Source organism: Rana temporaria, chromosome 3 (assembly GCF_905171775.1).
Source record: "Rana temporaria chromosome 3, aRanTem1.1, whole genome shotgun sequence".
NCBI classification, from domain to species: domain Eukaryota; kingdom Metazoa; phylum Chordata; class Amphibia; order Anura; family Ranidae; genus Rana; species Rana temporaria.
Genome location: NC_053491.1, coordinates 143,168,535 through 143,184,486, shown reverse-complemented (window position 1 = coordinate 143,184,486; position 15,952 = coordinate 143,168,535). Strand labels below are relative to the sequence as shown.

Sequence of the window (15,952 nt, the reverse complement as noted above, 5' to 3'; positions counted from 1 at the left end):
CCTGCATGCGTGTTCGCTTCTGCGCGCGAAAAGAAAAAAAAAATTTAATTTAATTTTTATTTTACTTAATTCTTTTTATTTTTACACTTTAAAAAAAAATGTGGATCCTTTTTATTCCTATTACAAGGAATGTAAACATCCCTTGTAATAGGAATCAGCGTGACAGGTCCTCTTTATGGAGAGATCTGGGGTCAATAAGACCCCACATCTCTCCTCCAGGCTTACAAGCATGAAATCGGTGAAAAAAGAATCACCGATTACATGCCAACAGCCGCGATTGCGGCTTTGTTTACTTCCGGGTACCGGGCGTGATGTCATAACGTCGCGCCTGGTCCTCCGACGGTAATAGAGATGACTGTGACCGTCTGGTCACCAGTCATCTCTATGGTTCTGCAGCGGACGCCGACCGATTCGCTCTCCGGGCCCCCAATGGCACGGGAGAGCCCGGAGAAGCACCGGATGGCGGCGGCGTCCCCTCCCGCTGCCTATAAGAACGATCAAGTGGCGGAACCGCCGCTTTGATCATTCTTATGGTGCAGAGAATCGGCGGCTGAAGACGGGGATATCTGAATGATGCCTGTAGCTCCCATTCCCATAAAATAATAAAAATAATAAATAAATATATATATATATATATATATATATATATATATATATATATATATATATATATATATATATATATATATTTTACTTGCTTTTTTTCTGAAGACTACAAAAATCTTGTTTTACACTGTCTGTCCTGGTAAAGTGACAAAAAGTTCATGACTTGGTTTCCCCATTGTATTTTAATAAGCACAACTCTGTGCCCGCTACATCTGTTCACTTTCACTTTGAGCAGGGATGTAGATAGTGGGGAAGGGTCAGATGGATTCAAACTCCCCCACCCCCCAGAGCGTCCTGTTGAAAATCAACTGCATGGTGTCCCTGCTGTGCTGCTTGTCACGGGTGCCATGTGCAGCCGGCAAAAGAGCAGGGACACTATGCTGTACATTTCTGGCAGTCAGCGGCACTAGTCTGTGGCAGATTCTAGTTGTGCATGTGTTAGTGGCTGCAGAATTTCACACTCAACACTCAGGCTTTGCTGTTTACACCGCTGGGCAGGCCGGGCTATCAGGCTCAGGATCGGCTTGGGCTGGAGGAAGCTGACACTAGCTTCTCCCAGCACTGAGCAGAGCCTGCCTGTCCCACCCACCACTCTATTTCACTCCTTGCAGTGCCGCTTCCTGCTCTTGGCTTGAGGAGAGGAGCTGTGCCTGGGCCCTCGTAGGTGCTGTGGATGAATTGCTGGCTGTTGCTCTGCTTTCCAGTCTAGGTGTGTCCCTCTTTCTCGGGCTAGGATTCCACTGCTGTGCTGCAGTGTATGTATTGGGCTCTCTGAAGCTCCTTTCTGTCAATCCCCCCCCAGTCTCCTGCACTCTCTCACTGGCTGCTGCTCATACTACAGGCAGGAATGAGGTGAGCTGAGTTTTTCCTGAGAAAAGTCTCCTTGGGTGGAAAGTTGCCAAAGTTTCAGGAGGATTCGTTTTGCAGGTTTTGCAGTGAAGTGAACTGAAGGGTTACGGTAACAAGGAGAATTGGAAGAGACAGCGAGTGTGTGTGTTTGGGGGGGGGGGAGTCTGCTGGCACACATGACTATGTGTGAATGTGAAGGTAATTTATGACCATTCATCATTTAATGTGTGAGTTTACACTTTTGATTGTACAGACTCAAAGCTTGGATAACACAGGGTTAAATGAATGGTCACAAATTAACTTCACATCATCTGGACATACAGAGTGCTTGGGGCTGGCTTGTATAGATACACATTTACATAGTACTGTTGTATGATTTATTGCTGTATATATTGAAGATGAGCACAATCGTTTTTTTTTATTATTGACATCACTATTTGACCACTTCTCAGCAGCCAAATCCCCTCAGCTTGCATCACCCTCCAGGCCACTTCATACATCCAGCTAATGGACATCACTCAGAAATGCTTCCTACCCCCCAGCTGAGGAACATCATTCAATGGTCACTTTCCTTCCCTTATCTTCCTAATATCGCTCCCTGGTCACCTCACAGACACTGCCACTTAAAGAAATCCCTCCCCATTCTGCCACTGTCATACCCTCCACACTTCTCTCCTGTACATACTGCCCACTATCATACCCTCGACACTCCTCTCCTGTACATACTGCCCCCTGTTCTTAATCTCCACACTTCTGTCCTGTACATTATGCCTACTGTCATACCCTCCACACTCCTCTCCTGTACATACTGCCCCAGTCTTACCCTCCACACTCCTTTCCTGTACATACTGAATGTGTCCTCAGTACCTTTTCTCTATCTCAAAAGTGAAACTTCATGGGTCTGTCTAGGCCCCTGATATCTAACCAAACTCCCCCCAACAGCGTTGTGAAAAGGATGTAAACAATTATTAAATTAAAATAAATGTAAACTTTTTTTTTGTAAACTTTGTTTATTTGTTTTCTGCAGATGCAATCATCAAAAAGGCACATAAACGGTTAGAGCCGGTTCACACTGGGGCGACTCATCAGGCGACTTAGCCGCCTGACAAGTCGCGTCCCATTCTATTAAATAGAACCGTTCTAATAGGAGCGATGCAAGTCGCTCCTACTTAGAAAAAGATTCTTGTACGACTTTGGGGGCGACTCGGAGTGACTTGCATTGACTTCTATACAGAAGTAATTTTGCAAGTCGCCTCTGAAGTTGTCTTCAGGACGCCTTGCCGAGTCGCCCCCGAAGTCGTGCTAGCCCAGTGTGAACCGGCTCTTACATCTCTTGCATATAGTAGCACAGATTCAATAGTATCTTATCAGACATTCTCTGGAGAATAATTACCCCTTTGTCTCAACATAGGAAACCCATAACAACAAGTGAGTACAGCCCTTTTGGCAGGAGGTACATTCGCATATTGCCAAGATTACCTCCTATACACCTGACTTTACCCCAGGGCAGTATCTTCTTCATCACACCTCTCTGCCACAATCAATCTATCGGAAATCACTTGTATTACACTTAATCAATGCGGCTACTCAATGTATCCCGATACGGTGGAAGGACCCCATTCCGCCTACACTGTTGGATTGGCAGGTGAGGGTGGATAAAATAGAGATGATGGAAAGGTTGATTCATCAGGCTAATGACAACTCGGAAAAATTTAGACACATTTGGAGATGTTGGACATTATATAGGACCCCCACTACTCATAACTCAACATAGGTTCCCGCCTAATGATTCGAATTCCTTTTATAGCTAGATCTTTTTTTCTTTTTCTCTGACCGAGGTCTTTCTGGTAAAAAAGCTATAGACATACTTTTTATCTTGCACTGCTCTGTCTTTCAACTCCTTTCATATTCTTTTAACCCCCTTGGTAGTGCACGAATGCGTGCACCTGCGGAGTGTGAAATAAAATCATAATTTCATTGGGAGGATTTGAAGCCTCTGGGAAAGGAATTTCTTAATTATAGGTAGGCCCGAGGTTTCTATTACCTGGGACTCGTTTTTCAGCAGAAGGTTAAAAACATTTAGGTTTTTGACCAGATGTTTGCGTTATTGAACTTCTCCTTGTTCCTATCCCCCCTCTCCAGTATTCAGCTAATGTTTCTGAAGGGGGTATACGGGACGGGGAATTGCTCCTCATAGTCTCTGTTTATTTAGTTAAATGTCTGCAACTAGGATATATGTGTAAGGATAGAGCGATAAGAGCTATTTTATCATTTAAACGTTATATTCACTAGTTTACTTTATTAGGATGGGTATTAGCTAAATGAGACCCTTATTGGTGTTCCTTCTTTATATGCAAATATACCTTCGGTACAGAAGACATGTGTTGGGGACGGGTTACGATCTGTTGTTCTTCATTTGGCCTTTGTACACATGTAAGGTTTATATGATATTCTTTGCCAACTTTATTTGTGTCATATTAACCACTTACTTATGTAATGCATATCTGAATGTATTGACATTAACTTTCAATAAAAACTTTTCTGAAAAAAAAAAAAAAAAAAAAAAAAAAAACAGAGGAGCTCTGGAAGAGAATTCACAAAAAAAAAAAAAAATAAAAAAAAACAACAAGTGAGACAGGGTATTCACCGTGGACCACTCTGGGCCCCACACCATTTGTCATTACTTAATAAACAGTTGAATTATCTTACAGTTGTAGTTATATTCAGACTGACCACACACTCACACACATTCACCCATGCAAACTCGCCCTGAAAACCCGCCCACCCACCCCCACTCCAAGGTCCAGTACACACCCCAACCACCCCCCCATTAAAACATCAACCAATAGATCAACCCTAACCCCTCCTGATTACAGCCCACTGTGGCTGATAGAGTGGGGTGTCTTTCCAAAAGGAATCTGCAATATCAAGCCAGGGCTGCCAAATCTTGGTAAACTTTTTGGGACAGGCCCTGCCCTTATATATGCATTTAAAGATGGGTATAACCTTATTCACCATATGATACAACATTTGGATATCCAGAGCAGATGCACTCTTCCAGTGTAACAGAATAAATTTCCTAGCATAGAATAAAACTGTGCGTATCAGAGTTCGAGCATGGATTGTAGTTATAAAGTCATTAAGCACTCCCAGCAACCCAACCTCCGGTGTGTGAGGAATGGGGAAATGTAAGGTGTCCTTAAAAAAAGAAAACAAGTCCTTCCAAAACATTGATAAAGCTGGGCATGACAAAAACATATGTATATAATCGGCCTCAGTGGAGCCGCACCTAGAACAAGAAGCAGAAGAATTTATTCCTATGCGGGCCAGCCTGGCAGGAGTATAGTGTAACTGGTGTATAAATTTTAATTGTACATACCGATTATTAGACCCGATAAGATCGAGGAAGCAGACCTCCGAGGCCTCCTCTCACCCCTCCTCGGACAGCCCCGGAATGTCCACCTCCCATTTCCGCTGAGCAATCTGGAAGGGTTTGACCCCAGCCGACTGCAGGTAGTTTCCTAATATCCGTGTAAGACTTCAGCGCCTCCAGAGGTGATTCAGTGATCTCCTGGGTCAGACCCTCAAATTGTGCCCGTGCTGCATGACGTAATAATAGATACTTGTATAAGAATTTATCCGTTACCCCACTCCGTACCTTTAGGTCCTCAAAGGAAATAAACTTATCGTTGACAAAGATGTGGGAAACGTGTGTAACCCCTAATTGGGTCCACCACATAGAATCCGGGTGACCCAGGAGCTCAGAGAAGTTGGGGTTTTAAATTTAAACATTTTTAAAAAGTAAAAATTTGTAAAAAACAAATGTGTAAAAACATCCAAACAAAAATGTCTAATCAGACTAAAAGTCACACTTAATGTGTGGTATAATTTAGCCACACCCACTGTATGGTGCCGCAGGTCACCATCTCCCTGCTAGTGGCTCTTGTGCATTGCTTTGCCCAGAACCCCATAATGCTGTTAAGGTGCCACTGCTCATGAGAGGCTCATAGTACCTTTATTGGGTCATCCGCTTTAAAGTCATTGTAAAGTCTTGTTTAAAAACTAAAAAAACAAACACGTTATACTTACCTCTTCTGTGCAGTTGGTTTTGCACAGAGCAGCCTGGATCCTCCTCTTCTCGGGTCCCTCTTCACTGCTCCTGGTCCCTCCCTCCTGTTGAGTGCCCCCCACAGCAAGGAGCAATCTGTTTTTGATTGACAGCAGTGGGAGCCAATGGCACCGCTGCTGTGTCTAAGCCAATCAGGAGGAGATTACCGGATGGCTAAGACACTCGTGGACATTGCTGGAGATAGATGGGGCTCTGGTAAGTAATTAGGGGGTGCTGGGGAGGCCATTACAAACAGAAGTTTTTTTTATCTTAATGCATAGAATGCATTAAGATTAAAAAAACTTCTGCCTTTACAACTCCTTTAAAGGGATACTAAAGGTTCGGTTTAAAAAAAACAAACAAAAAACCTGTTATACTTACCTCCACTGTGCAGTTAATTTTGCACCGAGTGGCCCTGATTGTCCTCTTCTGGGCTCCTCCCCGCAAGAGTTCTCCCTCTGGGAAGCTCTCTCCTGAGGGGGTTACCTTGCAGGCGTGCTCCTGTGTGATACACTCAGCGGCCATAGCCGCCAAGTGTATGACTCGGCCCTGCCCCCCAGCGCGCCGTATCATTGATTTGATTGACAGCAGCAGGAGCCAATGGATCAGGTAAGTAAAACGGGAGCTCAGGGGGGCCGATGGCTGTAAGATGTTTTTTCACCTTAATGCAAAGGATGCATTAAGGTGAAAAAACACGAAGCTTTATAACCCCTTTAAGTCACCTGCCACTCTGCATGTCGCCAAGCTCGGTGCCCAAGCTTGTCATATTAATGTTGCATCATAAAGACACATGGCAGCCATCTTTAAACCTGTGGACCCCATGAGTTGTCAGCCTGCCTCTGATTGTGAGGCAGCTGGCAAAGTTGGAGATTGAGGCTCGGCAGAGTTTTCTTTTGTTGCTGTGTTAGGCTCCGTCACTGTGAGAGTTAATTTCATGTGTGCGTGTGTGGCCTGTCCCTGAGCTACTTAATTACTTTATCGGAAATAAAATAAGGAAAATGTGTTTTGCCTTAATGTCTACCTTAAATCACATTGCTAATTGCATATTGTACTTGTTTGTAGCCTAAATACTGAAATTTGCACTTAAAAGTGTAATTTTGTAACCTTTGGAAATGTCAGTAAAAACATGGCTGTGTCAGTAAATTTTGGGTGTTGTGTCAGCAAAATTTAAATCTGGTCGGTTGGCAACACTAATTGCTTGGCTTACACATATGTGTCTGTTCCAATGGAGACTACCTCCAGTGTTTAAAAATGTAACTCTGAGACCGCGTACAGACGAGCATACATGTACGATGAAACCGGTCCGCCGGACCGTTTTCACCGTACATGTATGCCTGGGGATTTCTGTATGGTGGCTGTACTCACCATCATACAGAAATCCGCGCGTAAACAATATGTGGGGCGTGTCCGCGCCGTCGCCGCGGCGACGTGGGCGGCCCTGCCAGTTCAATGCTTCCACGCATGCGTCAAAGTCATTCGACGCATGCGAGGGATGGCGGGCGCTCGGACATGTACGGTAGGTCTGTACAGACGACCGAGCATGTCCGAGGGGACAGGATTCCAGCGGGCTGTTTTAAAACAAGCCCGGAAATATTTGCCCGCTGGGAAAAGGCCCGGCGGGCAAATGTATGCTGGAATCCTGTCCGCTCGGGCCTACACACGACCGATCATGTCTGCTGAAACTGGTCCGCGGACCAGTTTCAGCAGACATGTTCGGTCGTGTGTACGGGGCCTCAAACATCTTGCTTGTCTCGCTTGATGGCCTGTCTGTGTAGGCCAGACAGCCTAGACACGCAGTCAGAAAACTTGATTCATAAGCCGCACCTCGAGCATCTGCATCATTACCGTTTTAACGTAATTAGTGGTAAATTGCGTGTTTTACTTTTATATATGCCCAGGGTTTTATGGTGTGTCAGTATCACCACAGATACATATTGTTAATTGAATTGATCTACACCTATTTTTCTATACCAAAATAAGACAGGAAATAGAGAGGCAATGTAACTTATTTTAAAGAACTGCTAAAACTAAAATATCTGTTAATGAATTGTGTAAACATGCTAATATTTTTTTTTTCCATAATTACAGGTGACACTACATGTAAACCAACACCAGCAATAATAACCATAGAAAAACCTTTTACAAATGTTGCAAGAACCAAAATGTACAAAACATGTAGAGCTAAAGCAAGCATTTCATCGTGCACTGGACAATGCGATAGAAGCACTCGGTAAGATTTTACACACTTACAAATTCATAAAATCATTGTAATAAGAATGATCATTCCTTTATATGTGTTTACTAACAAGTTGAATCATATGCTAACTTAAATATCTCCATCTTGAACTATTTCTACCAGAATTCCAAGTTCTGCCGAATACAGAGGCTATTACAATGCTAAATAGGAACATAGGCCCGGATTCACAAAGACTTACGACTACGTATCTCCAGATACGCCGTCGTAAGTCCAAATGTGCGCCATCGTATCCATGCGCAGATTCTTTAAATGAGATACGCCTGAATTTTGACAAGATACGACCGACGTAAGTCTCCTACGCCGTTGTATCTTGGGTGCATATTTACTCTGGCCGCAAGGGGCGCTTCCGTTGATTTACGCATCAAATATGTAAATGAGCTAGATACGCCGATTCACGAACGTACTTGCGCCCGTCGCTGTAATCTACGTCGTGTACGTAAGGCGTTTTTCCGGCGTAAAGTTAAACCACCAAAAAGCTGGTCTTAGGCCACGTACACACGGTCGGACAAAACCGATGAGAATGGACCTAGGTTCATTTTCATCGGTCCAAACCGACCATGTGTATAGCCCATCTGTCTGTTGTCCCTCGGTCTAAAATTTGAAAACATGCTTCAAAATCGAACCGATGGCCCGCTGCCCGATCGGTCCAAACCGATGGTTAGTACAGAAAGCATCGGTTCAAATCCCGCGCATGCTCAGAATCAAGTCGACGCATGCTTGGAAGCATTGAACTTCGTTTTATTCAGCACGTCGTGTGTTTGACGTCACCGCGTTCTGACCCAATCGGTTTTTGGAACGATGGTGTGTACGCACATCAGGCCACTTCAGCGGTGAACCGATGAAAATGGCCCGTCGGACCATTCTCATCGGTTTGGAACGACCATGTGTACGCGGCCTAAGTCATGAATGGGGCTGGGCGTAAGCTAGGTTCACGTCGTACGCATTGAGCCGTCGTATCTTAGGGAGTATTTGCGACGTGATTCTGAGCATGCACGCGCATGCGCCGTTCGTTCAGCCATGCATTCACATGGGGTCACGCTTCATTATAATACAACACTCCCACTGCCTTGCTACTTTGAATTACGCGGGCTTACGCTGGTCCATTTACGTTACGCCGGCATAAATATGGGAGCAAGTGCTTTGTGAATACTCAGCTTGCTTCTCAATGTTACGTCGGCGTAGCACATATGAGATGTAAAGATCTCAAGATGCGCCGATCTCTCTGAATCCAGGCCATAATGTATTTTCCCTGGAGCCATTGGAAAATTCTGTCTCTGTGATTTAGCTCAGTGGTGTCCACCTATAAACGGCCAAGTTAGTTTTTGGATGGGGTATATGTTAACAATATGTTAACAATAATGCCACGTACAGACGATCAGAATTTCCAACAACAAATGTTCGATGGGAGCTTGTTTTTTGTAAATTCCGACCATGTGTAGGCTCCTTCGGACATTTGCTGTCGAAATTTCCGACAACAAAAATTTGAGAGCTGGTTCTCAAATTTTCCGACAACAAAATCTCGTAAATTCCGAGCGTGTGTAGACAATTCCAGCGCACAAAATTCCATGCATGCTTTGAATCAATTGCGAGACGGAAGGGCTCGGTCTGCTAAGTTTTTTATCTTTTAATGCAGCGCATTCTCTTCTTCTGAAAAGCGTGAATCGTCTCTCACCAAACTTCTACTAACACGAGATTAGCAGAAGGAGCCCAAAGGGTGGCGCGCTTGGTATTGAACTTCCCTTTTTTAGTGCCGTTGTATGTGAATTTCTGACAACATTTGTGCGACAATGTGTATCCACGGTTTTGTTGTCAGAATGTCCGATCGTGTGTACGCGGCATTAATGTTAAAAAAAAAGCAGAACCTCTGTGACAGAACCTGAGACAAAAGAATCTGTGTAAATGATCCCGTGATTGCATTAAAGGAAACCTACACTGAAGGTCTGATGCCGCGTACACACGACCGTTTTTCGGGATGTAAAAAATTACGTTTTTTTATGTCATTAAAAACGATCGTGTGTGGGCTCCAGAGCATTTTTCACGATGTAAAAAATGGGCATTAAAAATTTAGAACATGCTCTAAATTTTCACGTCATTTTTAACGTTGTCGTTTTTAACGTCGTAAAAAATGGTCATGTATGGGCTTTAACGATGTGAAAAAAACGAGCATGCTCAGAAGCAAGTTATGAGATAGGAGCGCTCGTTCTGGTAAAACTAGCGTTCGTAATGGAGATAGCACATTCGTCACGCTGTAACAGACTGAAAAGCACGAAGCCTGAAAAGCGTGAATCGTCTCTCACCAAACTTTTACTAACACGAAATCAGCAAAAGCAGCCCCAAGGGTGGCGCCATCCGAACGGAACTTCGCAGCATTATAAAAAAATGGTTCCTGTGCTACTTTTTACCAATTTTATTGTGACTTGCCTAGATTTCTGTTAAATTAAGATGCAAGCCACAATGAAATCGACAGGGCAAATGGCACTAATGTGCAGCTTTGAAATCATGCTGAAGTAGATTGTGTCGGTGTGAGCCAGAGCTTATTAAAACTGGACTACTTTTTATGTGAAACTTAACCATGGTCCAGCTTGATTAAACCTGATTTCTTATATCTGATTCACTGTGCTAATACAGTAAGTGCTAGTCTCTTCCGAGTGTTCCTAAAGCGACTTGCCTTCTGTATACTGAACACTGGGGGCCATTCACATGGCATCTCTGCCAGTTAAAGAAAAATTGGTATTACTTCAAGGAATACAAGATGTTCTCTAATTTAAACGAGGCAGAAGGAGCAGATGAAGTCATAATCTCTGCCTTGGCCAATTGGAGAACACCTTGGGGCAGATCCACAAAGGTGATACGCTGCGTAATTTCAAATTGTGCACGTCGTATCTTTGTTTAGTATCCTCAAAACAAGATACGCCGGCATCTCGGCTAGATCCGACAGGCGTACGTCTTAGTACGCCGTCGGATCTAAGCTGCAATTTTTCGGCGGCCGCTAGGTGGCGTTTCCGTCGAATTCCGCGTTGAGTATGCAAATTAGCTAGTTACGGCGATCCACGAACGTACGTCCGGCCGGCGCATTGTTTTTACGTAGTTTGCGTTTGGCTTTTTCCGGCGTATAGTTAAAGCTGCTATTATGAGACGTATTCAATGTTAAGTATGGCCGTCGTTCCCGCGGCCAATTTTTTACGCCAATTGCGTAAGTCGTTCGCGAATAGGAATTTGCGTAGAATGACGTCACCGTCGTAAGCATTGGCTGGTTCCGGTTTAATTTCGAGCATGCGCACTGGGATACCCCCACGGACGGTGCATGCACAGTTTAAAAAAAACATTGTTTACGTCAGGTCACAACGTATTTACATAAAACACGCTGCCATTACATCCATTTGAATCACGTGCCCTTACGCCGCCAAAGATACACTACGCCGCCGTAACTTACGGTGCAAATTCTTTGAGGATTCGGAAAAAAAGTTACGACGGCGTAGTGTATCTTAGATACGCTGCGCCTGGCGCAGAGGTAGGTGGATCTGGCCCCTTGTATTCATTGAAAAAAATAGCAGACAATCTCTGAATGGCCAAGCAAGCAAATCCCTGTATTCAGAATTCAGACTGCAAGTCACTCCACCGACACCTGGAAGAGACCAGCGCTGACCGTAGGTAGCACAGACTACTACAGTGAATTTCTGCATACCCAGTGGCCTGCTGAATAGGATACATTAGGAATTAGTCAACCAAACTGGACCAATGTAAGCTGTAAAAGAAGACAACTTCTGCAGTGCAGGTTGTGCTAGTGGTGGTAAAGACCAAAGGTTTTTTACCTTCATGCATACGCTCTGTGTGTCTCATAGAGCACGGACAACTTGCAAGCAGTTTGCTATGTGGTACTCAGCAGGGGGGACTCCATAGAAGAGGTGTTCAAACATGTAAGGCCTTGTACACACGACCGAACATGTCCGCTGAAACTGGTCCGTCGGACCAGTTTCCGCGGACATGTCCGACCATGTGTAGAGCCTACTGGACAGTTTTCCGGCCTAGCGGACAGGTTTCCAGCGGACAAAAGCTTCTTAGCATGCTAAGAAACTTGTCCGCTGGAAGCCTGTCCGTCGGACATGTCCAATGGTTAGTACGACTCATCGGACATGTCCGCTGGCCAGAAATCCCGCGCATGCATCGAATTGATTCGACGCATGCGTGGAAGCATAGGACTCCCGTGTCAGAGAACGTCGGTGTCGTATACGTCACTGAGTTCTCTGTCCGCGGGGATTTTGGTCTGATGGTGTGTACACACATCAGACCAAAACCTCCCAGCAGACATGTCCGTTTTCATCGGACATGTTCGGCCGTGTGTACAAGGCCTCATACTTATTTGCTCTATTCAAACCATTGCACAGAGCAGGTAAATATGATATGTTATTTAGAAAAAGAAAAAAGCTGAACCGTTACAAACAATTTAAAGAGAAGTCTTAACGAATATAGCTCTATTTTAAAAATTAAAGGGACAAGAGACAGCCCTGGGACTTTGAATGAGGTGAGAGAGGTTTAGCCAATGTTCACAGCGAACAATGAGACAAAATCAATTAATTATTTTCAAAGTGTTTTGTAACGGAGCGACAACAACAATGATTGTGAGTTACCCGGCATAATAGCCAATGTAATATTTATTACAAATGTTATACATCAGGGAGCAACAATAAAACTTCAAAGTTGCAGGGATACACATATACAATAAACAAATAAAATGTACATACATATAAACAGAGAAATATGTAGACATAATGCAGACATCAATAATATCCAGCATGTACAGGCATAAAACAAGCATCAATAAAGCCCTACTATTTTTCCGAGACCCTGCTCGCTTCTTCAGGGGGCGGATGCATGAATGTTGTATCAATGGGCTGAAATGAATTGCCAAACGCTGGATATCAGGATGGCGGCCGTGTAGTGCATCCAGCTCGGGAGCTGAGGAGACGGAGCAAATAAAAGCCACAACTGGGGAACATCCGGAGGATCAGCATGGTCTGGATGGGTGTATTTCTCACTGCAGTCTCCACTAAGCCCCTTGTAATCATGTCTAGAAAATATCTCAGTTTGTTCTTAAAAATGTGACCGCTCTCAGTCAGGATGTTATTTGCATGGAGTTTGCATGTTCTCGCTGTTCTTGCACGGGTTTTTTCCCCACTTGCCAAACACATGCTGGTAGATTAATTGGCTACAGTTTAAATTGGTTCTACTATGATATTCTACCGAGTCCACCCAAGTTATCTGCCTAACCTTCTTCACCAAGAAATAGCATCTTGGTGCAACATTTTATATATTTATATATACACACAGTAACTCACAAAAGTGAGTACACCCCTCACATTTTTGTAAATTTCTTATTAACTTTTCGTGTGACAACACTGAAGAAATTACACTTTGCTACAATGTAACTTAGTGAATGTAAAGCTTGTATAACAGTGTAAATTTGTTGTCTCCTCAAAATAACACAACACATAGCCATTAATGTCTAAACCGCTGGCAACAAAAGTGAGTACACCCCTAAGTGAAAATGTCCAAATTGGTCACAAAGTGTCAATATTTTGTGTGTCTGCCATTATTTTCCAGCACTGCCTTAACCCTCTTGGGCATGGAGTTCACCAGAGCTTCACAGGTTGCCACTGGAGTTCTCTTCCACTCCTCCATGACGACATCACTGAGCTGGTGGATGTTAGAGACCTTGAACTCCTCCACCTTCCATTTGAGGATGTCACACAGATGCTCAACAGGGTTTAGATCTGGAGAAATGCTAGTCCATCACCTTTACCCTCAGCTTCTTTAGCAAGGCAGTGGTCACCTCGAGGTGTGTTTGGGGTTGTTATCATGTTGGAATACTGCCCTGCAGCCCAGTCTCCGAAGGGAGGGGATCATGCTCTGCTTCAATGTGTCACAGTACATGTTGGCATTCATGGTTCCCTCAATAAACTGTAGTTGCACTCATGCAGCCCCAGACCATGGCACTCCCACCACCCTGCTTGACTTTAGGCAAGACACACTTGTTTTTGTACTCCTCACCTGGTTGCCGCCACACACGCTTGACACCATCTGAACCAAATAAGTTTATCTTGGTCTCATCAGACCACAGGACATGGTTCCAGTTCCAGACCAATGTCTTTAGTCTGCTTGTCTTCAGCAAACTGTTTGCAGGCTTTCTTGTGCATCATCTTTAGAAGAGGCTTCCTGCTGGGACAAGAGACATGCAGACCAATTTGATGCAGTGTGCGGCGTATTGGTCTGACCACTGACAGGCTGACCCCCCACCCCTTTAACCTCTGCAGCAATGTTTGCAGAGGTTAAAGGATTTAGGCCCCTTTCACATTTGTACAAATTTTCCCACAATTTGGTACTGCAAAGTAGCATGACAAGTCGTTCCCCGTGATTTCCAATGACAACCATTCATATTAGTACGACTTCAAGTCGTGCCTACTTCAAAGTAGTCCCTGCACTATTTTAGTCCAACTTTGATGCGAGTTACACAGGCATTCCCTGAAATCACAGAAAATATGCAGCCAAATCGCGGCCGCGAAATCGTGGTAAAATCCTAACACTTCAGCCACACAAAAACCAGGAGTGAAAGAAAAGTTTTTGTGTTATCAATCATATTCTCTGAAAAATGTCCAAGAAATCATAAATTCTGCCAGGGCATGTAAATTAGACCCACCCATAAAATCCATAGTGAAGTGTTTTTATACAAAATAAAGTGTTGTATCTATGTATAGCAGAGGGGAAAACTTCCAATGGGGACAACTCTTTCAGTAGAGGCAACCATCTAAGGGAGTGGGGGTTTTCTGTTACTTTAAAGATATCACCAGTAAGGCCGTTAGGAAATCGATTTAAAAAAAAATCTAAAAGATTTTAAACATTCCCAACTCTATCCAAACTTAAAGTCTAATTTTGGGCTGTGGCTATACTTTAATGTTCACACATAGGTAAATGTGACTGTATCTTGTGATGTTCCATCACCATAGGAAGGGCAGATGTAATAGACTTTACCCTTTACTACCATAAAAACATGCATTTTTTTTTTCAGCTATGACGACCAAAGTAGAAACGTTACGGTTAATTGCAAATGCTGCCAAGAAGAAGGTCATAAAAAGAGGAGCGTTCAGTTGGATTGTTCAGATGGAAGCAAAGAAGAACATACTTTCAACGATATAGCATCTTGTGCTTGTAAAAGCTGTGGTGGTTTGAAATAACAAATCTACTAAACAGTTTAACTGTGTCTTTAAATACATGTTTAAATAATAAAAAAAAGATCTATGTAACTGGTAATGCTAACCTTTTGTGACCATATATCTACAAAGCATGCTTATCATTAAATTCCAGCAGTTTGCATGGTTGTATTTAGAAAAAAGTATAGTAAGAATATTTTATTGCTCATATATATGATGTTTTAACAGTACATTATTTGCTTAATTTACAATATATGTTGTATTATGAAAAAATTCTCAATAAAGAAAGTTGAAAAAAGATGGCCATGTGGTGTAACAATTAGACACAAAACAAAAGATCTGCATTTAAATTAACTTTTTTTACAAAGTACCATTATGTGCTATAAGTACAGTTTAAAAATAACAAAATCTAACAGCAATTATTAAGCTAACATGGCAATACCAATGCCAATTAATAATTTTACCCTGCTGTTCCATGGAAAAAAAAAAGTTATTAACAAGTTAAAAGTCAGCCTGTTTAATGAATAGAAGCCTAACTCTGGTCACTTAAAAATAATTTAAATTGCCTGATCTTGGCTTATGGAAACTTGTATTATATGTCTTCAAATGGTAAGGATAAGCCAGGAACCCTTTGTATTCTCTGCAAATGAGACCTCCAGCTTTTTAAGCTATCAAGTTAACTATTTGGGAACACATTTGTCTTCGGAAGGCACTCAACTGTGATCTAAGAAACCTCAGAGGAGCAGGAGGAAGCAAATACCACCCTGCATGTTGCTGGAATACACTTGACAATGCACAGGATGAGACAAAATAGGGAGATACAACAATATCCCCACAATTCAAAGCTCACTACATTCTCAAAGTGTGAACACGAGTGTGTTGCCTTCTGTTTGCGAATAGCCCAGTGATTCTTGGGATACTAGTGCT

General features: G+C 43.2%; 1 protein-coding gene across 49 annotated transcripts in view; it reads left to right on the top strand.

The window, feature by feature from the left end:
- The window catches only part of LOC120931788 (mucin-19-like), a 584,870-nt gene extending 569,547 nt beyond the window's left edge, over positions 1-15,323 (top strand). For all 49 annotated transcript variants that reach the window (XM_040343605.1, XM_040343590.1, XM_040343599.1 and 46 more), the window contains 2 exons: positions 7,652-7,793; positions 14,884-15,323. In XM_040343605.1, the coding sequence (XP_040199539.1) occupies positions 7,652-7,793; positions 14,884-15,049 (308 nt within the window). In that variant the 3' untranslated portion in view covers positions 15,050-15,323. The remainder of the gene's footprint in view (positions 1-7,651; positions 7,794-14,883) is intronic.
- Positions 15,324-15,952: the final 629 nt, after the last annotated feature.